The sequence below is a fragment of the Neoarius graeffei genome, chromosome 16, assembly GCF_027579695.1.
Source record: "Neoarius graeffei isolate fNeoGra1 chromosome 16, fNeoGra1.pri, whole genome shotgun sequence".
Classification (NCBI taxonomy): Eukaryota; Metazoa; Chordata; class Actinopteri; order Siluriformes; family Ariidae; genus Neoarius; species Neoarius graeffei.
Window position 1 is genome coordinate 38,515,560 of NC_083584.1, and position 22,914 is coordinate 38,538,473.

At 39.5% G+C, this 22,914-nt stretch overlaps 1 protein-coding gene across 1 annotated transcript; it reads left to right on the plus strand.

The window, feature by feature from the left end:
• Positions 1–6,998: 6,998 nt before the first annotated feature.
• Positions 6,999–10,360, plus strand: cd164l2 (CD164 sialomucin-like 2). The gene is made up of 6 exons (XM_060942928.1): positions 6,999–7,266; positions 8,048–8,155; positions 9,284–9,361; positions 9,469–9,498; positions 9,700–9,853; positions 10,101–10,360. Exons 1-6 carry the CDS (start codon positions 7,191–7,193, stop codon positions 10,114–10,116), a joined length of 462 nt encoding a protein of 153 aa, XP_060798911.1. The 5' UTR covers positions 6,999–7,190; the 3' UTR covers positions 10,117–10,360.
• Positions 10,361–22,914: the final 12,554 nt, after the last annotated feature.

Sequence of the window (22,914 nt, forward strand, 5' to 3'; positions counted from 1 at the left end):
GTCTGCAAGAGAGGAGAGAAAGGATGCTTTAATGTATCATTAATACAGCAATTCTCAACACATGATATGTCCTGTATTAAAGGAGATGATTTGGGGTTCCATTTTGTAGACAGAAAGTATCCAGTGTGCTCCTGGAATGCACTGAAATAGGCTAGTATACAAATACTAAGTACCCAAGGTTCTCAGAATTTTCCAGCTATTAAAAATTAAATAAACAAAAGTGACCTCCCAGTATAGAATATTTATGAACATAACAGTTTTTTGCTTATTATTAGTTAATTGTAACCCAGAGAGATTTTTATTTCATAACATTTCATTCACAGATCACATTTTATTAAATTGGCATTAGATTCCAGTCAACATTACTTACAGGCCTACTTGTTTTGTTTTTTTTTTGGTGGTGGTGTTTTTTTTTAAGTTTTTAAATTAGATTTGGATTTTGATTTAGCCATTCAATTCAGCTAGTCAAAAAACAAAGAAACAAACAAAAATAAAACAACAACAGCAAACAAAAAAAAACCAGGAAGTGTATAGTATCTCAGATGAGCACTCTTTACAACAGTGGTGAGCAGAAAAGCATCTCAGAATGCACAACACATCAAACCTTGAGGTGGATGGGCTACAAGAGCTGACTGAATTGTTGGATAACTACATAAATGAGCAGGTGTTCCTATTAAAGTGGTTGGCGAGTGTATATCAACTCAGTATTAAATAACTTTGATAATGGTGGACTGTGAGTTCCACCACTCCGATCATTATTATAATAAAAAAAATAAATTAATTTAAAAAAAACATGTTGACCTAGGAAGGACATAAATTAATTTTGTTTGAGAATGTAGCTAAAAGAACAATGTACTCAGGAGCCAGTTTTGGAAATACTGGGCATCTATCTATCTATCTATCTATCTATCTATCTATCTATCTATCTATCTATCTATCTATCTATCTATCCAGTTGAAGTAATAAGTAATATACAGTGTATATATATATATATATATATATATATATATATATATATATATACACCACCGTTTAAAAATTTGGGGTCACCCAGACAATTTTGTGTTTTCCATGAAAAGTCACACTTTTATTTACCACCATAAGTTGTAAAATGAATAGAAAATATAGTCGAGACATTTTTCTGGCCATTTTGAGCATTTAATCGACCCCACAAATGTGACACTCCAGAAACTCAGTCTGCTCAAAGGAAGGTCAGTTTTATAGCTTCTCTAAAGAGCTCAACTGTTTTCAGCTGTGCTAACATGATTGTACAAGGGTTTTCTAATCATCCATTAGCCTTCTGAGGCAATGAGCAAACACATTGTACCATTAGAACACTGGAGTGAGAGTTGCTGGAAATGGGCCTCTATACACCTATGGAGATATTGCACCAAAAACCAGACATTTGCAGCTAGAATAGTCATTTACCACATTAGCAATGTATAGAGTGGATTTCTGATTAGTTTAAAGTGATCTTTATTGAAAAGAACAGTGCTTTTCTTTCAAAAAGGAAATTTCAAAGTGACCCCAAACTTTTGAACGGTAGTATATATATATATATATATATATATATATATATATATATATAAGGAAGCTAGATAATCAATTTATATTGACTAAAGAAGAGGGGTGGGATTAAATAAGTTTTTACTTCAGCCCACTCCTTTTTGGACATGTAAACTCATCTCATCTCATCTCATTATCTCTAGCCGCTTTATCCTTCTACAGGGTCGCAGGCAAGCTGGAGCCTATCCCAGCTGACTACGGGCGAAAGGCGGGGTACACCCTGGACAAGTCGCCAGGTCATCACAGGGCTGACACATAGACACAGACAACCATTCACACTCACATTCACACCTACGCTCAATTTAGAGTCACCAGTTAACCTAACCTGCATGTCTTTGGACTGTGGGGGAAACCGGAGCACCCGGAGGAAACCCACGCGGACACGGGGAGAACATGCAAACTCCACACAGAAAGGCCCTCGCCGGCCACGGGGCTCGAACCCAGGACCTTCTTGCTGTGAGGCGACAGCGCTAACCACTACACCACCGTGCCGCCCACATGTAAACTCAAAACTGCTTAGTGCGCCCTTGTTTGTATTTTTGTTTTGTTTTCTTTTGTTTTGATATATTATTATTACCTATATTATTTATGGTTTATTTTCTAATTTAGTGGCTTTTTACATGTTCTTGTTGCAAATGCTGTTTTGCTTTTCTTGTTTTCTGCTTATTTATTCATTGTTTGTTTACATGTTCGAAATAAACTATCATCATCATCTATCTATCTATCTATCTATCTATCTATCTATCTATCTATCTATCTATCTATCCATCCATCCATCCATCCATCCATCCATCCATCTCTCTCTCTCTGTCTCTCTCTCAATAAGAGAGTAACTAACTTTTACCCCTGAAACTAGTTTAATTTCATGTTTAAAATTGCCCCCTGTAAAAGTATAGTCTTCATTTTCGAGCTACCCCTGTTTAGGCCCCTGATCTAAAACTTAGAAACGCGTTTGTTGAGATCTGCTGGATAGCTGGGATTGCCAACTTGAGTCTCTTCTGCTCGCACAGTGGAGGCTGAACGATGAATCACGAGCTGAGCCGAAGCCGAGCGAAGAGACACGAACTTCTGACCTCATGCTGAGATTGCTCAAGCGCTGCTGTTACAGTCAGAACGGTGAGATAACTTAACTAATAAGAGATGTAACTGAACAGGAAGCTAAATACCCCATATTTGCACATTAATATTATGGTCTTCAGTAAACTTACTAATGTGGTCGAGTCGAGTTTGCTCAAGGACAGGTTCTCTCTTCAGTAGTCTACCATCCAAGCAAAGTGTCCACACGGTGAGAGCTGAAATCCGAGCTCGACCTCAATCACGGGATGAAAGTCAGAGTCCCGCAGCGCTGCGTGCAAATCCAGTGTGCGTGTCTTTCCAATGATCCAGAGTGCTCTTTTTGTCTTCTCCTTCTTGTCTTGTCTTCGTGAGCTGTTCTGTGTAACACCCGAATCTGATGAGCTGCTCTACCTTCATTGATTCCCTTCTGACGTCAGTTACGACGAAGGGGGCTGATTTCCCCCTGCACAACCAATCACGAAGCGCCTCGAGACAGAGTCAACTGGCGTAATTTCATTCACAAAAATACCGCATTTTTTCACCCCGCCCACTGCGACGGCGAGAGAGGAGAGGCTGTGGATCAGTGTGGTCACTGACTGGCAATCACTCACGGTACTTATAGGAAGTCACGGATAATTGATGTGATGCCATGTGATGGGGATGTTTTGCACAACACTGCAGAGAAATATTTAGAAGACTTTATTATATTACTTTATTATGGTGTGTGTGTGTGTGTGTGTGTGTGTGTGTGTGTGTGTGTGTGAGAGAGAGAGAGAGAGAGAGAGAGAGAGTAGAATGGGTGAGTCACCACTGTCCGTGGTCCTGAAACAGCCTGAAAGCGCAGGGCTGGTATGTTGTGACGTCAGTAATTGTGCACATTTGTAGTATGTGTTGGAGCTACAAGATGATATTTGCCTCACTTTTGTCATGATGTACTGTGGTTAGATGCACCACACGATGTAACCATGTTGCATTATCTGTGAACACAGCTTTGCAATAATTATCTGCAATTATGTGAGACCAATAAAATGGTGACGTTATTTACTGGCAGAGCAGGGATTCTCACACTCTTTGGTGTGATAGAGAGAGAGACAGAGAGAGAGAGAGAGAGAGAGAGAGAGAGAGAGAGAGAGAGAGTGGGGGCGTCGCAGTGATAGTGTGGCGGTGCATTTCAATGAAGCAAGTGGGCGAGGAGCAAAGCTGGGAAATCTCCTCTCCTCATCCTGGCCTATATAAGGATATGCTTCCGGTGCTATCTAGCTGGGGATAAAGAATAACATAAAGACAAGGCCAGGGATGCTGTAAAAAGAGGAAATTTGAAGGGCATTATTTAGCATGGGATCCTAATAAAAATCCCTGATTTCGCTAAATTACAGCCTTCTTCCTCACCTCAACCAAAGAAATCCAATTTAGGATACAGAATACAAGCTTAGTTTTTGTAGATTTAAATATAAATTTCTCTTTTAAACCTGTTGCTTAATCTACAAAGTCTGTGCACTATACATCACAATTAGCTAATGATATATTTATATGATTATGATATTGTGAAACAACAGTATGGCGTGAAATTTGATGGAACCTTACATGCCCTGTTCTGCCTTTTCCATGGTGATGGAGGAGGGGGAGAACCGAATGTGTGGGTGAGTGTGTGAGGAGACTGCGGATTTCCTCCCTGTTACCTAATATCAAGAGAGTGTCTGCATCATCAGCTTCACCATATCCTTCAGGTGGAAGATATCCACTATGCATACATTTATGTACACTATTTCTGAAATGCAGTAAGGTCAGAATGTAGTGTACACTGACCAAAAATTGCCAAAGACTGCAGAGAGGTGAAGGGTTGGACACTGTGATGTGTGTGCCAGGCTGTTCATATCTCTGGTACACACACACACACACACACACACATTTGTCAGAGGGGAGGGAGGAATGAAAGAGGTTTGAAAGAAAAGGGAAGACTGAAATGAAAAGCTTTAATTTAAAACATCATTAAAAAGAAGGCGGCAGGATACAACAGGATTTTATTACATCATACCTGCAGGAGCATAACTAAAATAATAGGAGCAGACATGGACAGTGTTTAGTTCCAAACTGTTGCCAGAACTCTCCACTTTAGACCATCCATCCATTATCCGTAACCACTTGTCCTGTGCGGGGTCGCAGGCAAACTGGAGCCTATCCCAGCTGACTATGGGCGAGAGGTGGGGTACACCCTGGACAAGTCGTCAGGTCATTGCAGGGCTGACACAATGACCAAGGCTGAGACAAACAACCATTCACACTCACATTCACACCTACGGTCAATTTAGAGCCATCAATTAGCCTGCATGTCTTTGGACTGTGGGGGAAAACCAGAGCACCCGGAGGAAACACACACACACACACACACACACACACAGGGAGAATATGCACACATCCACACAGAAAGGCCCCCATCAGCCACTGGGCTTGAACCCAGAACCTTCTCGCTGTGAGGTGACAGTGCTAGCCACTACACCACCATGCCACTCCACTTTAGACCGGTTTTTGCAAGTTGTGTGTAGATCCTGTGTGTAGGGCTGAGGATGGAAGAAGAATAATGATTGCAATGTGAGTGCATGACTGCATGTGCTGAGTATCTGGATCAGACCAGTACTGCTCCTGATTTGATTCAATTCCCTTTTGTTTGTATGGTGCTTTCATCTATAGACATTTTCCCAAAGCAGTTTTATAGTAATCCAGATGTAGTAAACCAGACATGACATGGCAGGGAAAAACTCTCTAAGACTACTTGAGAAGAAATCTTGTAAGGAACCAGACTGCAGTGGTCAGCACTGTCACCTCACAGCAAGCAGGTTCTGGGTTCAAACCTGGCAGTCAACCAAGGACCTTTCTGTGTGGAGTTTGCATGTCCTCCTTGTGCCTGCATGGGTTACCACTGGGTACTCAGGTTTCCTCCTACAGTCCAAAGACATGCGGATTAGGTCAACTGACGACTCTAAATTGCCCATAGGTGTGAAAGTGAGCATGGATGGCTGTCTGTCTCTCTGTGTTAGCTCCATAATAGACTGGTTGGACTGACTTTGTTATGGTCAGTGGGATTATAAATTATTACACTAGTAATATAGAGAAAAGGCAAAAAAAATTTTTTAAATGTGTTAAAATTACTATGGAATGTTTGTTATTGATTTGTATTGTCATCATGTATGTACAACCAATTTAGACTTGCGCTGTTTTATGAATAGATAATATGCATGTAATAAAAATAATAGAACTGTACATAAGACGAAAAACGTGCAATGCACAATCCTTGTTCTAGTCAGGACTCTGGCTGCTGTGTTCTGGACTAACTGGAGTTGTTTTTGCACCTACTGGAACTTCCAGACAGCAAAGTATATAATAGTCCAACTTAGAGATAACATTTCTAAGTTGGACTATTTTTCTGCATTATGTAACAACATATTTCATAGCTTAGCAATCTGTCTGAGATACACTGGAGTGGCTAATGATCCTTTCTTGCAGCTGAATTACAAAGGTCACAGCTCAAAATGGCCAAGTTGAAGGCATATATGACCATCGAACACAGCTCAGATAGTCACACCTATGGGCATATGTGGGGAAACTGGAGCACCCGGAGGAAACCCACGCAGACATGGGGAGAACATGCAAATTCCACACAGAAAGGCCCCCGTCGGTCAGTGGGCTTGAACCCAGAACCTTCTTGCTGTGAGGCAACAGTGCTAACCACTACACCACCATGCCACCCAATGAAAAGAAAATGAGATGAAATGAGATTTTAAAAAAAAAGCTGTTCTATTAACATTCTAAACTTTGAATGAGAGACTGGAACCAATAATCACACCAAGGTCTTTCAGTGCTGCATATGATGTAACTGAAAGATCATCCAGAGTTACTGCATAAAAGAAGGTTTTAATAAAAGCTACCTTTGGCCCTAGTACAAGTACTTCTCTCTTGTCAAAATTAAATACGGAAAAGTTATTTAGCATCCAGTGCCCATTGTCCTTTACATGTTTTCACTTTATTAAGTATCTGGTATCTGTCATCTAACTTGGCTGAAACATACAACTGTGCGTCATCAGCTTAGTGCACTGGTGCGTGTGCCTGCATGTGTATGTCTTCATAAGTGCTGGCTGGTTATATTGACAATGAACAGATATCGTGGTTGGGATATTGATACAGCGTGACCAGCTGTCCGGTTGTCAAGTAACTGGTCTCATGTTACACACCTTCCAGTCTTTCTGATTTAGGATGCATGATGTCACACACACACTCTTGCTCACACTCCTCTCTGCATCACAGCTCACCAGACTGTCCTGTTCCTCAAGGACACAGCTTGGAGGCTGCTTTAACTGGTATTTTGATGTGTGATTTGCCAGCTTGTACATTTAATACGTTAGATGCCTTTCTAGATTTTGTATTGTATTGCTTTAGTCAGAACATTTAAAGAATCCAGAGTGTTCTATTTAATACAAGCTGCAGTGTTGAAAGTTTTGATGTTGTAGAAAGGTTAAATTTTTTTTGTTAGATTTCACATTTCTCTATATTGTGAGTACAGTGTGGTTATAAGGATGAGGTGCGTCACAGTTGTGCTGTGTTGCACTGTGCTGCTAATGCAGCTTATGATGACCAGCTCACAAACTCCAGGTAAGAGTCAACACATTCAAACCTCATAAGTATATATTACTTACTGTATGTCTGTTCACTATCATAATGCAAAACAGATTATATGCTCTTTTTGACATATAATCCATCTTAGTACTGACCCAATGGCTATATCATTTTACATCTATCAATCATTATTCCTTTAGTCTTAGTGTCAGTATCTCTTAGGTTTTGTGTTGGGCCACCCTCTTCAGTGAGCTTTAAAGAAAGACACTTGTACATGTTATATGTTAAAGTATGTATATATGTGTATGGATATATGATGATGTTAACTGCCTAAAATAGGAACAATTTCCAATAGATAATACAGTTAAATGGCTTTAAATACATTGTGACTATTGTGAAGTAGAAGGTTTAAGGTCCAGAAAGTCTGCTATCATTTATTTACTATACAGTATGTATAGTATGGGCTATAATAAACCAATTAATGGTTAGTTTGTAAATTAATTAAAGCACAACGTCTATATATCCTGATATCTTGAACTTTTGTCTAAGTTCCTCAAATGATGGGACAGTTTATATCATGCCTTTTTTTTTATCATTACTGCTAGTGAATCAAGTTTATTTAAATTTCAGAGTTAATCTGTTTGATATTATTGACTGTATGTTTAATGAAGAAATGTTTATCCATGTCTATAAGTGGAGGCCTGATGTGATCTGAGCAGTGCAGTTTAATGCAAACTTGTAACTAGTCTGAAAATAATGGTTATTTCACAAGCTAAGGCTAAAGACCTGGATTCTTATCTGTTCCTTTACTTGACAGATGATTCAGCTATTGGTGACTGTTCCCAGCTGGATTCATGTGATCGATGCACCAATGGAGACCCTGCCTTCAATCAGACACGCTGTATTTGGAGAAGCTGTGACAATGGTGAGTGAATATATCATCACATACACAACCATAGGAATTGTATTACACACTATATATATATATATATATATATATATATATATATATATATATATATATATGCACCCTGTGATGACCTGGCGACTTGTCCAGGGTGTACCCTGCCTTTCGCCCGTAGTCAGCTGGGATAGGCTCCAGCTTGCCTTTCCTGTAGAACAGGATAAAGCGGCTAGAGATAATGAGATTATATATATATATATATATATTACACACACTATTCTAGCTCTGTTGTCTTCTCTCTGCTACTCAAAGAGTCTCACAGTGACATGTGATTCCATGGAGAGTGCACTTGGGAACAGCTCAGTAAATAATTTAAGCACACACAGTGTCATGGCAGCCGTCACACGTAGACATCGTCCCCAGTAAATAATTCAGCTCAGCTATCCATTCTAAGGAAAATGGACTCTGAGGAAAATGCTTTGTAAAACTGACAAAAGCCCTAACAACACATAAATTAGACCTTCTATTAGAGCTGGACTCAGCAGTTTTGGAACATGTTTTGTAATATTTGATGATGTTTTCCTTACATTCCAGCAGCACTGAATACAATTTCTACTCTGAGGAAAAAGAAACTTGGGTCATTGTATATAATGAATGTACGTAATAAATATATTTATATAGTAGGCACACAAGGTGGAATGTATTGTTTTACTCACTCTCAAAGCTTGTCCCATTTGAGGACTATTTAAGAATTATTTAGCAAAGTGCATGTTTTGAATACTGCTGTGTTGGTACATTGTATTGCACTTTGTTAATTTTACAATACATTTTGGGATTATGATTTTAAAATAGAAAAACAGTGTAGCTAGGATTTCTATAGGAGGTGCTTTTATTTAGAGTTTTATCTAAATTCCACCAAAGTTGCAGACTATACCGTTAACCTTTGAACTCCCATGACCTCATGGTTTGTCCAGGCAACTTTCCTAACTTTTGTAACTACGTATCTTTCCTATTAGTTTCACTGTAGTTTTTAAATAATTCAGAGTACTGAAAAAATGCTTGAAGATGAATAACTGACTAATATGCTGGGACTTTAAGGGTTTTAAAGCTGTTTTTTTTTTTTTTTTTGCTTTCTCTTCTCTTGCTTAGATAATAACACAAGATGCATATCTGACACAGAAGACTCTGGTGACTGTGCTGTGTACAATGACACAAGCTCCTGCCCAAGTGAGTATCACACTGAAGGACTAAAAATTTCTACACTTATTTCACACATTACAAACACATATGCACACTCAACTCTGTGTGTATGTGTTGTTTGTGCATTTGAGCAGTTAGTGAGAGCTTTGATGACAGTGGGTCAGGTAAGCATTTTTTCTAGTTTAAAAAATATAATTAAAATTATATTTTTAAAATATAAATTATGTTAAAAAATTAAATTTTATTCAGTAATGGTATTATTTGATCCTTATGAAACTGACCATTGATATGATTCCCAAAACAATGTCCACTGTGTACTCATTAACATAAGCCACTAGTAACCGAAATGTATCTCTCATGCTCAGATGACTCTTCTTCAGGCTCGGCCCCAGAGTTTTCTCAGGCATCATTTGATCTGTCCAGCTTCATAGGTGGGATCATCCTTGTGTTGTCGCTCCAAGCAGGGGCCTTCTTTGCTCTACGCTTCCTCAAGACAAAAGACAGCTCCTATGAGACCATGTGAGTGTCACAAATCATATTCTTGTTCATAGTTGCACTTGCATTTTTGTCATGTATATGTGTATGATGCAGTTCTCTACCTGCATGTAATAAAAGATGCTTTTAAAAGTAAAAAAGCTTATATATATTAGTACACATACATAAAGATATTTTAAAACAATAACTCTTAATTATCTACTTATTAAAATCAAATAACTTAAAACGTAAACGCATATATACAAGTTTTTATACATTTGTCAACATATAGTGACCAACCGCAGTGAGGAGGGGACAAACAGCAAGGAAAAGAAAAAAAGTGAAAGCAAATATGGAAGAACAGAACAGAAAAATGAGAAGAGCAGAAGAGGCAGCTGAGGAATCGGAGACAAGAGATGTCAGAGCAAAGTGTGGTGCTCTTTTTAAGGCCCCCACCTGTTTCTTTGGGTTTCTTTGTTTGTTTGTTTTTTGTATTTCCATTTGTTTGCAGATGTACTTGTTTGGAAAATATCTTACTGATTAGATCATTATTTTATGTCTTCTATAATAAGTGGTTCTCTGGTCTCTTTTAACTGGTTTGTCCCCATTCTGTTTGTTTGTTTTAAGGTATATAATTAAAAGAAAATCAGTAAATCATAATTATTATATTGTATATTATAAATATATACATAATAAGTTAATAATAGTTGTGTGCGATGTTTCATAAAAATGTGGTTTAGTTGCCTATAACAATATAAATCTTTCATTTACTGGTGCGCTCTTTTTAATTTTGCAAGTTTCTCAGAGGTGATTTAATTTCTTATTATTTATTTATCTATCCAGCAATACATTATTGCTTGGTGAATAAATTAAGTAGTTGACCTTACGATGTGAGTACACAATATGACCTGTAGGGGGCAATATAGCGACACACAAGAGTTCACCATTCCTGACTGTCACCACGATCCGTGTCTCCTGCCCGATTTGCACATTTGTTTGATTATATTTTATGACGAAACCTTAAATCGGTATCTGTACCGTGCATGTATGCCACATGGTACCTGAAACTGACAAAGATTATACCTCAATAACTGTGACTCAAATCTAAATTAAACAAAGTAAAAATAATTATTGATTCATTCTTTTAAGATAAGATAAAAGGTGGCACGGTGGTGTAGTGGTTAGCACTGTTGCCTCACAGCAAGAAGGTTCTGGGTTCGAGCCCAGTGGCCGACAAGGGCCCTCCTGTGTGGAGTTTGCATGTTCTCCCCGTGTGCGCGTGGGTTTCCTCCAGGTGCTCCGGTTTCCCCCACAGTCCAAAGACATGCGGGTTAGGTTAACTGGTGACTCTAAATTGACTGTAGGTGTGAATGTGAGTGTGAATGGTTGTCTGTGTCTATGTGTCAGCCCTGTGATGACCTGGCGACTTGTCCAGGGTGTACCCCGCCTTTCGCCCGTAGTCAGCTGGGATAGGCTCCAGCTTGCCTGCGACCCTGTAGAAGGATAAAGCGGCTAGAGATAATGAGATGAGATGAGATAAAAGGTGGCACGGTGGTGTAGTGGTTAGCACTGTTGCCTCACAGCAAGAAGGTTCTGGGTTCGAGCCCAGTGGCCGACAAGGGCCCTCCTGTGTGGAGTTTGCATGTTCTCCCCGTGTGCGCGTGGGTTTCCTCCAGGTGCTCCGGTTTCCCCCACAGTCCAAAGACATGCGGGTTAGGTTAACTGGTGACTCTAAATTGACTGTAGGTGTGAATGTGAGTGTGAATGGTTGTTTGTCTCTATGTGTCAGCCCTGTGATGACCTGGCGACTTGTTCAGGGTGTCTCACCCATAGACAGAAGAAGAAGAACCTTTATTTGTCACATGCACACTTCAAGCACAGTGAGATTCATCCTCTGCATTTAACCCATCTGAAGCAGTGAACACACGTGCACACCCAGAGCAGTGGGCAGCCACACTATAGCGTCCGGGGAGTAGTCAGGGGTTAGGTACCTTGCTCAAGGGCACTTCAGCCTAAGGCTGCGCCATGTTAACCTTTGGACTGTGGGGGAAACCGGAGCACCCAGAGGAAACCCATGCAGACACAGGGAGAACATGCAAACTCCACACAGAAAGGCCCCCGCCGGCCGCTTGGCTCGAATCCGGAACCTTCTTGCTGTGAGGCGACAGTGCTAACCACTACACCACTGTGCCGCCCACCATGCCGACAGCTGAGATAAGCTCCAGCTTGCCTGTGACCCTGCACAGGATAAGCGTTTACAGATAATGGATGGAAAATAAGATTCCTTTATTGATCCCCTGAGGAGAAATTCAGGTGTTGCTGCAGCTCAAGTACACACTGTAAAACATTTCAGCCTTATTTAGTTATGTCCACTTACTTTTTCTCTTTAACGCAATGAGCTCTGAAAAGTGTTTTAATTTGAACTAATCTGTGCAAGTTTTCAAAGGTTATACTTGAATTATTTAGTTGTCTTGACTAATTGAGACTTTTTCTGAGTTGAAACAAAGATAATCGTCCAATTGAGTTAACTTGCATTTTCAAGGCAGCAGGTGAACTTGCATTTCCAAGTTAAACCAATTTGAAATGTTTTACAGTGCAGAGTAAAATATAGATAAATGTAGACTAAGTAAAAACATAGGATAGAATAAAAAATATAACTAAAAAAGGACATTTTATTGCAGTATGTGCCTTTTTATATGACTGTAAAGCTAATTAAGTTTAAGTTTAGTAATAACAGTTAAACTTTTCTGTGATATTAGGTTACACTCAGCCTGGCGTAAGAGCCAGTCCCTTATAGAGTTACACTGGAACATAAAGTGTATTCTCACCTGAGCGCAGAGCTTCTTTGAAGAGATGTCTTTGAAGAAGGGTCTTCTTCGTCAAAATAATGAATGAACCCAAACTACCAGGCTTGTCGTTTAACAAATCACCTTTAAAGGGCTTCGGTTTATTAAAAGTATAAACAACTGGAAAGAAAAGTAAATAAAAGAAATTAAAACTTGGCGACAATGAGCAATTCTATCAAAAGTAAAATGGTGCTATACTAAGCATAATATCTGAAAGAGCAAATAAATGTTTGATAGATAAATTGTCAGCAAAAGGTTTCTACATAATGAAGACCTGAGTAATATGGATAATGAGAAGCTACAGTGGTGCTTGAAAGTTTGTGAACCCTTTAGAATTTTCTATATTTCTGCATAAATATGACCTAAAACATCATCAGATTTTCACACAAGTCCTAAAAGTAGATAAAGAGAACCCAGTTAAACAAATGAGACAAAAATATTATACTTGGTCATTTAGTTATTGAGGAAAATGATCCAATATTATATATCTGTGAGTGGCAAAAGTATGTGAACCTTTGCTTTCAGTATCTGGTGTGACTCCCTTGTGCAGTAACAACTGCAACTAAACGTTTCCGGTAACTGTTGATCAGTCCTGCACACCAGCTTGGAGGAATTTTAGCCCGTTCCTCCGTACAGAACAGCTTCAACTCTGGGATGCTGGTGGGTTTCCTCACATGAACTGCTCACTTCAGGTCCTTCCACAACATTTTGATTGGCTTAAGGTCAGGACTTTGACTTGGCCATTCCAATACATTAACTTTGTTCTTCTTTAACCATTCTTTGGTAGAACGACTTGTGTGCTTAGGGTCGTTGTCTCGCTGCATGACCCACCTTTTCTTGAGATTCAGTTCATGGACAGATGTCCTGACATTTTCCTTTAGTATTCGCTGGTATAATTCAGAATTCATTGTTCCATCAATGACAGCAAGCCATCCTGGCCCAGATGCAGCAAAACAGGCCCAAACTATGATACTACCACCACCATGTTTCACAGATGAGAGGTTCTTATGCTGGAATGCAGTGTTTTCCTTTCTCCAAACATAACGCTTCTCATTTAAACCAAAAAGTTCTATTTTGGTCTCATCCATCCACAAAACATTTTTCCAATAGCCTTCTGGCTTGTCCACATGATCTTTAGCAAACTGCAGATGAGCAGCAATGTTCTTTTTGGAGAGCAGTGTCTTTCTCCTTGCAACCCTGCCATGCACACCATTGTTGTTCAGTGTTCTCCTGATGGTGGACTCATGAACATTAACATTAGCCAATGTGAGAGAGGCCTTCAGTTGCTTAGAAGTTACCCTGGGGTCCTTTGTGACCTCGCCGACTATTACACACCTTGCTCTTGGAGTGATCTTTGTTGGTCGACCACTCCTGGGGAGGGTAACAATGGTCTTGAATTTCCTCCATTTGTATACAATCTGTCTGACTGTGGATTGGTGGAGTCCAAACTCTTTAGAGATGGTTTTGTAACTTTTTCCAGCCTGATGAGCATCAACAATGCTTTTTCTGAGGTCCTCAGAAATCTCCTTTGTTCATGCCATGATACACTTCCACAAACGTGTTGTGAAGATCAGACTTTGATAGATCCCTGTTCTTTAAATAAAACAGGGTGCCCACTCACACCTGATTGTCATCCCATTGATTGAAAACACCTGACTCCAATTTCACCTTCAAATTAACTGCTAATCCTAGAGGTTCACATACTTTTGCCACTCACAGATATGTAATATTGGATAATTTTCCTCAATAAATAAATGATCACGTATGATATTTTTCGTCTCATTTGTTTGACTGGATTCTCTTTATCTACTTTTAGGACTTTTGTGAAAATCTGATGTTGTTTTAGGTCATATTTATGCAGAAATATAGAAAATTCTAAAGGGTTCACAAACTTTCAAGCACCACTGTAAGTTCTGAGCATTCTAACCTACCAATTGGGTTTATTTGTGTCCTTTTACAGTGAAAGAGTCAAGCATGATTAAAAATCATCAAGTTCCAGTAATTGGAAATAAACCACAAATGTTCCAGTAAGTGTAAATGAGCCATTCCACCGAATTGGTGCCATTTCCGTCCCTAGAAAATTATATGTATAAATGCACATAAAAATGTACTTTAAAATACATTTCCTTATTACGCAGAATGTCCTGCACATTGATCTGATTTCAAATTTAAGATATATAATTGTAAGGATTAATAAAAACTACCTAAAACACTGAAAAATAGCATGTGTTACCTGTCCCCGCACTCTAACTTTATGGTATACTTAACTATGAAATATTATGATTAAAATCCTTCAGAAACAGTATTTCTTTTGCACTGTTGTGTGACTCCATATCCTATCCATGGTTTAAATATATTTTTTTCATAAGAAATCCACAATATCTTAGTTAAAATACATATTTTAGTTGTGTCCCTGGGTTTTCACTCAGTCCTGTTACCCAAACATATTACCCCATCTGACAAATTTGGAACATTCCATAAATCACATGCTCAACAGGAAGTTACATCAGTTGTGTCTTCTGAAGGCCATGGGAAGACCAAAAGTTAGTTCTCTCATTTACTTTTCTGTATATTTGATGATTTTTTTTTTAACTTTGACTGATAAGGTCAATGTCAACATACTGTCCTGTTACTTAAATTATTTCTTAGATGATATTTGTTTATTTTAAAAATACAGATTTTTGGTAAATCACTAGAATGTGCTAAGTGTGGTCATGCTATTAGCGATGATGCCATGTGGCTTAGTTCCATGTATTAGCTAATCCTAGGCTAAAAACTCAGTCCTGTTACTTTCAGAGTTTTGGTAACAGGACTGAAAAAAATGCAGCCATCTTTGACTTCCAAACCTTGTAACGTAGCCTGAGGTTGACCAATACACATTTTGAATAGTTAAATATGTGTGTTATTATAATCAGTGTTGAAAAGATATAACAAATTAAGTTTAATTTGGGAATGGTACAACAAGCAAATGGCACCCATTCGGTGGAATGTCCCAAATATTCTTACTAAGCAATATCATGCAGAGCAAGCGAGATCAAACTGGTTTATAGCCACAGTCCCTTGAGTTTGTTTACTGAAGCATAGAAACCTGAACTATGACTCATCAAGTTCATTGCTTGAAGTTGAGAGGTCAAGCCCTCAGTCTCCCAAATTAATTTCAGGAATTGTTGGTGATGGTGTAGCATCTCCAGTTGTCTCCTGCTCTCCACCAGATTCCTCTGATTTTGTTAACAAAGCTGCACAAGAGGTCTTTCCCTCCTGTATCTGCTTTTCTGAGCTCTGTAACTTGTCCTTGCTGCTTTTTACCTGCTTTGGGACCTAAATGCACACAGTCCATGACAAGTAGCAGAACAGAGTTCAACCTGGGCTGAAGTCACAAAATTTTGGCCTGCCTCGGCAAGTGTTTTTATACTCTCAAACTGCTTTACACAGTCTTATTCTTGGAATCATGCAACTCCATATGTGCTGACCTCATTTTTTTTTTTTTTTTTTACCATAACTGGTCTCATCATATTTTGGTTCTCCAGGGCTACATATTTTTCTGCCATGTGTCTCTGCTCTCATCACTGTTACTTCCTCACTCTCCAGCCTACTTAAAGTTGCGTGCTTTTCCCTCCACTTTATCACTAATTTCATCATTTATGCTTCCTCATCTTTCAGGCCTAGTGCTTTTCTTTTCTACCACTCTCAGCATTTTTTGAATGCGTGTCACTCAGAGGTACAGAGTTCTTTACAATTTTACACCATACATGACATTATAGCACATTTTGTGATGTTTAATTATCTCATCTCATCTCATTATCTCAAGCCGCTTTATCCTTCTACAGGGTCGCAGGCAAGCTGGAGCCTATCCCAGCTGACTACGGGCGAAAGGCGGGGTACACCCTGGACAAGTCGCCAGGTCATCACAGGGCTGACACATAGACACAGACAACCATTCACACTCACATTCACACCTACGGTCAATTTAGAGTCACCAGTTAACCTAACCTGCATGTCTTTGGACTGTGGGGGAAACCGGAGCACCCGGAGGAAACCCACGCGGACACGGGGAGAACATGCAAACTCCACACAGAAAGGCCCTCGCCGGCCCCGGGGCTCGAACCCAGGACCGTCTTGCTGTGAGGCGACAGCGCTAACCACTACACCACCGTGCCGCCATGTTTAATTATATTAACTCTATTAGGAATAGTAGGAATAGCACTAGGAACAGCACTATAAACACTACATTGCTTGCTGTTTGCAGTTTTGGGGGGGGGTTAAAAAATTTAAATTTTCCTTGTATTTTTATGTGACATGCTTTTGTTTGTTTTTATTCACTGAGAAAAGCAATCTTTTAAGACAAGAATAACGCTGCTATTTACTAGTATCTGTGTCAGTACTGTGCATGCATTATCTAGCCGAGTGAGATTTAAACTTCATAAAAGTGAAGTCTGTTGATTTGTGTGTTTTGTTGCCAGTAAAAATCACATGGTTACAGAAAATTTCTGATTAGATTTTTTTTTAATTAGAAGCCTTTATTTGTCACATATACATTACAGCACAGTGAAGTTCTTTCATCTGAAGCAGTGAACACATACATTACAGGTGTTTAGCAGACGCTCTTATCCAGAGCAAAATACAACGTACCCAGAGCAGCTGAGGGATTAGGTGCCTTGCTCCAGAGAATCGGATCGGCAATCTTTTGGTCCCAAAGCTGCTTCTCTAACCATTAGGCCATGGCTTTTATATAGGGCATTTTTTTTTTTTTAGAATTAAATTCCTTTATTTGATAGCTCTGTGTAATGAAGGCAACAGCGTACTAGTGAAGCGGTTATGTCACAGTCAGATGTCCGGTTTCAGTGTAAATGGTTGCACCCAGGTGAGCCTTTTTTTAAGCAATATCATAACTTTTAAAATGGATAAATTGTTGTTAGAAAGGTTCCTTTTTAATTTAAACGTGTGTGTGGGGGAGATCAGGGCACAGGGCCGTGATCGGCAAAAGGCATTTATTTTTGGGTTTTGTTTACCTGTTACATACATACATACATACATACATACATACATACATACATACATACATACATACATACGTGCTTGAAAGTTTGTGAACCCTTTAGAATGTTCTATATTTCTGCATAAATATGACCTAAAACAACATCAGATTTTCACAAAAGTCCTAAAAGTAGATAAAGAGAACCCAGTTAAACAAATGAGACAAAAATATTATACTTGGTAATTTATTTATTTATTGAGGAAAATGATCCAATATTGCATATCTGTGTGAGTGGCAAAAGTATGTGAACCTCTAGGATTAGCAGTTAATTTGAAGGTGAAATTAGAGTCAGGTGTTTTCAATCAATGGGATGACAATCAGGTGTGAGTGGGCACCCTGTTTTATTTAAAGAACAGGGATCTATCAAAGTCTGATCTTCACAACACATTTGCAGAAGTGTATTATGGCATGAACAAAGGAGATTTCTGAGGACCTCAGAAAAAGCGTTGTTGATGCTCATCAGGCTGGAAAAGGTTACAAAACCATGTCTAAAGAATTTGGACTCCACCAATCCACAGTCAGACAGATTGTGTACAAATGGAGGAAATTCAAGACCATTGTTATCCTCCCCGGGAGTGGTCGACCAACAAAGATCACTCCAAGAGCAAGGCATGTAATAGCCGGCGAGGTCACAAAGGACCCCAGGGTAACTTCTAAGCAACTGAAGGCCTCTCTCACATTGGCTAATGTTAATGTTCATGAGTCCACCATCAGGAGAACACTGTACAACAATGGTGTGCATGGCAGGGTTGCAAGGAGAAAGCCACTGCTCTCCAAAAAGAACATTGCTGCTTGTCTGCAGTTTGCTAAAGATCACGTGGACAAGCCAGAAGGCTATTGGAAAAATGTTTTGTGGACGGATGAGACCAAAACAGAACTTTTTGGTTTCAATGAGAAGCGTTATGTTTGGAAGGAGGAAACCACTGCATTCCAGCATAAGAACCTTATCCCATCTGTGAAACATGCTGGTGATACTATCATGGTTTGGGCCTGTTTTGCTGCATCTGGGCCAGGACAGCTTGCCATCATTGATGGAACAATTAATTCTGAATTATACCAGTGAATTCTAAAGGAAAATATGTCAGGACATCTGTCCATGAACTGAATCTCAAGAGAAGGTGGGTCATACAGCAAGACAACGACCCGAAGCACACAAGTCATTCTACCAAAGTATGGTTAAAGAAGAATAAAGTTAATGTATTGGAATGGCCAAGTCCTGACCTTAATCTAATCGAAATGTTGTGGAAGGACCTGAAGCGAGCAGTTCATGTGAGGAAACCCACCAACATCCCAGAGTTGAAGCTATTCTGTATGGAGGAATAGGCTAAAATTCCTCCAGACCATTGTGCAAGACTGATCAACAGTTACCTGAAACGTTTAGTTGCAGTTATTGCTGCACAAGGGGGTCACACCAGATACTGAAAGCAAAGGTTCACATACTTTTGCCACTCACAGATATGTAATATTGGATCATTTTCCTCAATAAATAAGGTGACCAAGTATAATATTTTGTCTCATTTGTTTAACTGGGCTCTCTTTATCTACTTTTAAGACTTGTGTGAAAATCTGATGATGTTTTAGGTCATATTTATGCAGAAATATAGAAAATTCTAAAGGGTTCACAAACTTTCAAGCACCACTGTATCTGTAATATAGGTACAGCATTCTCAGCCTACAATCTTACATGTATCTCCTTGGCTAACTACTGTAGGAGCACATCTAATGTCATATGGATTTGAAATACTTTTCTCAAGGCCACATTGCACACTATTGGCATTAGCTTCACCAGCTAGTCATCTGGAATGCTTTTCAATTAACAGGTGCCTTGTCAAAAGTTAATTAGTGCAGTTTCTTGCCTTCTTAATGCATTTGAGATCAAACAGGAAATAAAAAACAGAGTAAAAAGCCCTATTCCACAACTGTTATGTCAAGAACCGCTCGACTTAGGAAGGAGAAACGACATCCATCATTACTTTAAGACATGAAGTGTCTTTTAATTAATAAAAAAAATAAAGAAAAAAAAACAGTGAAATACAAATTTTTGACTGGTATGCTCTCTCTCTCGGTGTGTTTTATATATAGGGAGCCGGGCCTGTACCAGATCCTTCATACAGTCAAACATCTCATCATCCACTCATCCTTAATCTTGCTGGTGAAAGAGGAGTTCTCATAGGAGAATTCTCTTGGGAACACTTCTGAGAATCCCATGCAGCAAAACTCCCATTTTGGTGTGGGACCTCGCTCACATGTATGAGTACAAAGGGGAGATATCTGACCCGGTTCCTCTATTAATTTGGACGATTTTTTGAGGCTGATTTGTTCTTTCCAGTGTGCCACCACTCTGTGGGTGATATGTGCAGTATTAGTTTAGTTCACTACATCTTAATACTGCACATATCACCCACAGAGTGGTGGCACACTGGAAAGAACAAACCAGCCTCAAAAAATTGTCCAAATTAGTAGTTGTTTAGTTCTCTACATCTAACTGATGATCTCGTTCAGAAAATGGCTGCCACCTATTGCAAGATCATTTTGTACAGACTCCGAATCTTCAAAATATTTCCCTTCCCAATTTTTCAGCAAGTGTGATACCATCAGCCTTCCTATGTGTGAGGACTTCAACCTATAGGTTGTATTCAGTCATGTGACTTTTGCTTGCCAGTTTACTTTTGGTGAATGAAGTGGTGGTCAGGCAAACCAATTTGGCTGCCATTATGCAAAGAGCTAGTGAAACCATCTCCAACTTTAACAGTTTAGAGGCCAATGCATGGTCAAGATGCCTTCAGAAAGTTGCCCTTTGCAATGAGATAGCTCCTTACATGTTAACAAAGAAGGATTTTTCATATGAGTTGGAAAATCATCCATCCGTTGAGTTCCCCGACATCTCAAACTACTTGGTGCTACAGACATCATTCTACATGGACAAACATGAAAACCTGGAAGAGCATGGAGGCATACAACATTTTTATATGTGGCTGGATTAAACATCTGGAGATCAAGATCAAGATAAATCCTATGTTGTTTATGCCGGGTAAGTAAGAATTTTTGGGCTTTTTGTATGTGTCTTCGTGATGATTGCTAGGACGCTAGCAGTTTTAGTATCGGGTGCAAACAAACCACAGCCGCTCAGTTCTCAATCTTCTCTTCTGTCTTGGTAAATCATTCACAGAGAGCCACAGAAACCCCTTTAAAGACCCAGGTATTGGTGAAACAGGATGGAGAAGTTATCACGGTTCACTGTAACTGTATTGGGCATACCTAACAACCTGTGTTTTCTTTCTCCCCCCCTCCCCCCAAATCTGTCCCTCTGAGTTACATGGAGTCAACAGGAAATCTTTTGGTGGAGAGGGTGGAGACCTTGACTGGCTATCGTAGCCTGCAGGGAATTGGCCGTCAGACATTCTGTCACATATCCCAGACCCGGTGATATGTAACTGAATTGTCTTGGCCAGCTCTAAGGGTCCCATCTGCATCCCATCATTGCTAAGGAATGTGCTTCCATCACCCAATCAAGCATCCAGCCAGAACAGGTCATGATATTTTTTTAACCATATTAACATGCCATTGTTATGTATTATGCCTGATATCAAGACCCTCGTCTCTGCGAGCCTACCACACAGACTTAATACTTGTGTCATTTTTAGGGCATACCTAACAACCTGTGTTTTCTCCCCCCCCATCTGTCCCTCTGAGTTACATGTCGGTCCTGGGATCAAGATGCTGACCTCTTCTGCCCCTCGGACCTGCTTGATCCATCCTGGTGCCCTGTGTCTGGTTGGAGTCTTATTGTATCACTCCTGTGGAGGATGGCCCCATGAGGACAGTTGAAAGTTACACCTGGAGGACGCTCTGGACTCTTACAGTAATGCTTTCATGGCTGAAGACTACAGTTGACTTGCTAACTTTAGGACTGCAGTTGTCATGAACAGTTTGCACTCAAGTTTCCATCAATGAAGAGTTACAACATCAACGAGACTGTCTTCATGTTAAAACTGTTAATGTTATAATCATGCTGTCTGTTGTTGCCCAAATGAGGATGGGTTCCCTTTTGAGTCTTGTTCCTCTCGAGGTTTCTTCCTCATGTCATCTGAAGGAGTTTTTCCTTGCCACTGTTGCTGCAGGCTTGCTCATTGGGTATAGATTAGGGATAAAATTAGCTCATGTTTTAAGTCATTCAAATTCTGTAAAGCTGCTTTGCGACAATGTTTATTGTTAAAAGCGCTATACAAATAAACTTGACTATGGCTGGGGAAGCAGTTTCATGCGATTAGATTAGATTAGATTAGATTAGATTAGATTAGATTAGATTAGATTAGATTAGATTAGATTAGATTAGATTAGATTAGATTAGATTAGATTAGATTAGATTAGATTAGATTAGATTAGATTAGAACTTTATTGATCCCTTTGGGAGGGTTCCCTCAGGGAAATTAAAATTCCAGTAGCATCATTATAGGATAAATAGAATAGAAAAAAGAGAGAACTTCTAGATAAATTAAATCTTTAGAAAACTTCTAGATAAATAAATTCAGTATTTAAATCTCATCTCATTATCTCTAGCCACTTTATCCTGTTCTACAGGGTCGCAGGCAAGCTGGAGCCTATCCCAGCTGACTACAGGCGAAAGGCGGGGTATACCCTGGACAAGTCGCCAGGTCATCACAGGGCTGACACATAGACACAGACAACCATGCACACTCACACCTACGGTCAATTTAGAGTCACCAGTTAACCTAACCTGCATGTCTTTGGACTGTGGGGGAAACCAGAGCACCCGGAGGAAACCCACATGGACACGGGGAGAACATGCAAACTTCGCACAGAAAGGCCCTCGTCGGCCACGGGGCTCGAATCCGGACCTTCTTGCTGTGAGGCGACAGCGCTAACCACTACACCACCGTGCCAGTATTTACATATACAAATTGTCCAGTATTGCTTTTTTGTCAGGCTAGGCTACTGCTAACTGAACTCGTGAGATCTGCTTTTATGTTTCCTTGGATCATCTCGATTATCTTATCTGTCTAGTTCAGTGTAGGAGCCCAAATCTACATCATTGTTCTTGTAAAAATTGCTGAGACATCCTGATAAATAAAGTGAAAACTAATAAAGCATTAGTTTACAATATGGTGACCAAGATCAAACAGTAAATACAAAATACATGAGGACTTAAGTGTCTCCTGAACTTCAAAACATCATGAAATAATAGAAAATGGCAAGAAGTCATT

What these genes read in the sequence shown, in the direction of transcription:
- cd164l2 (XM_060942928.1), top strand. Translation starts at nt 7,191, where the DNA reads ATGAGGTGCGTCACAGTTGTGCTGTGTTGCACTGTGCTGCTAATGCAG. An exon ending in GACCAGCTCACAAACTCCAG is followed by an intron (nt 7,267 to 8,047) that starts GTAAGAGTCAAC and finishes TTTACTTGACAG; the next exon opens with ATGATTCAGCTATTGGTGAC. An exon ending in CTTTGATGACAGTGGGTCAG is followed by an intron (nt 9,499 to 9,699) that starts GTAAGCATTTTT and finishes TCTCATGCTCAG; the next exon opens with ATGACTCTTCTTCAGGCTCG.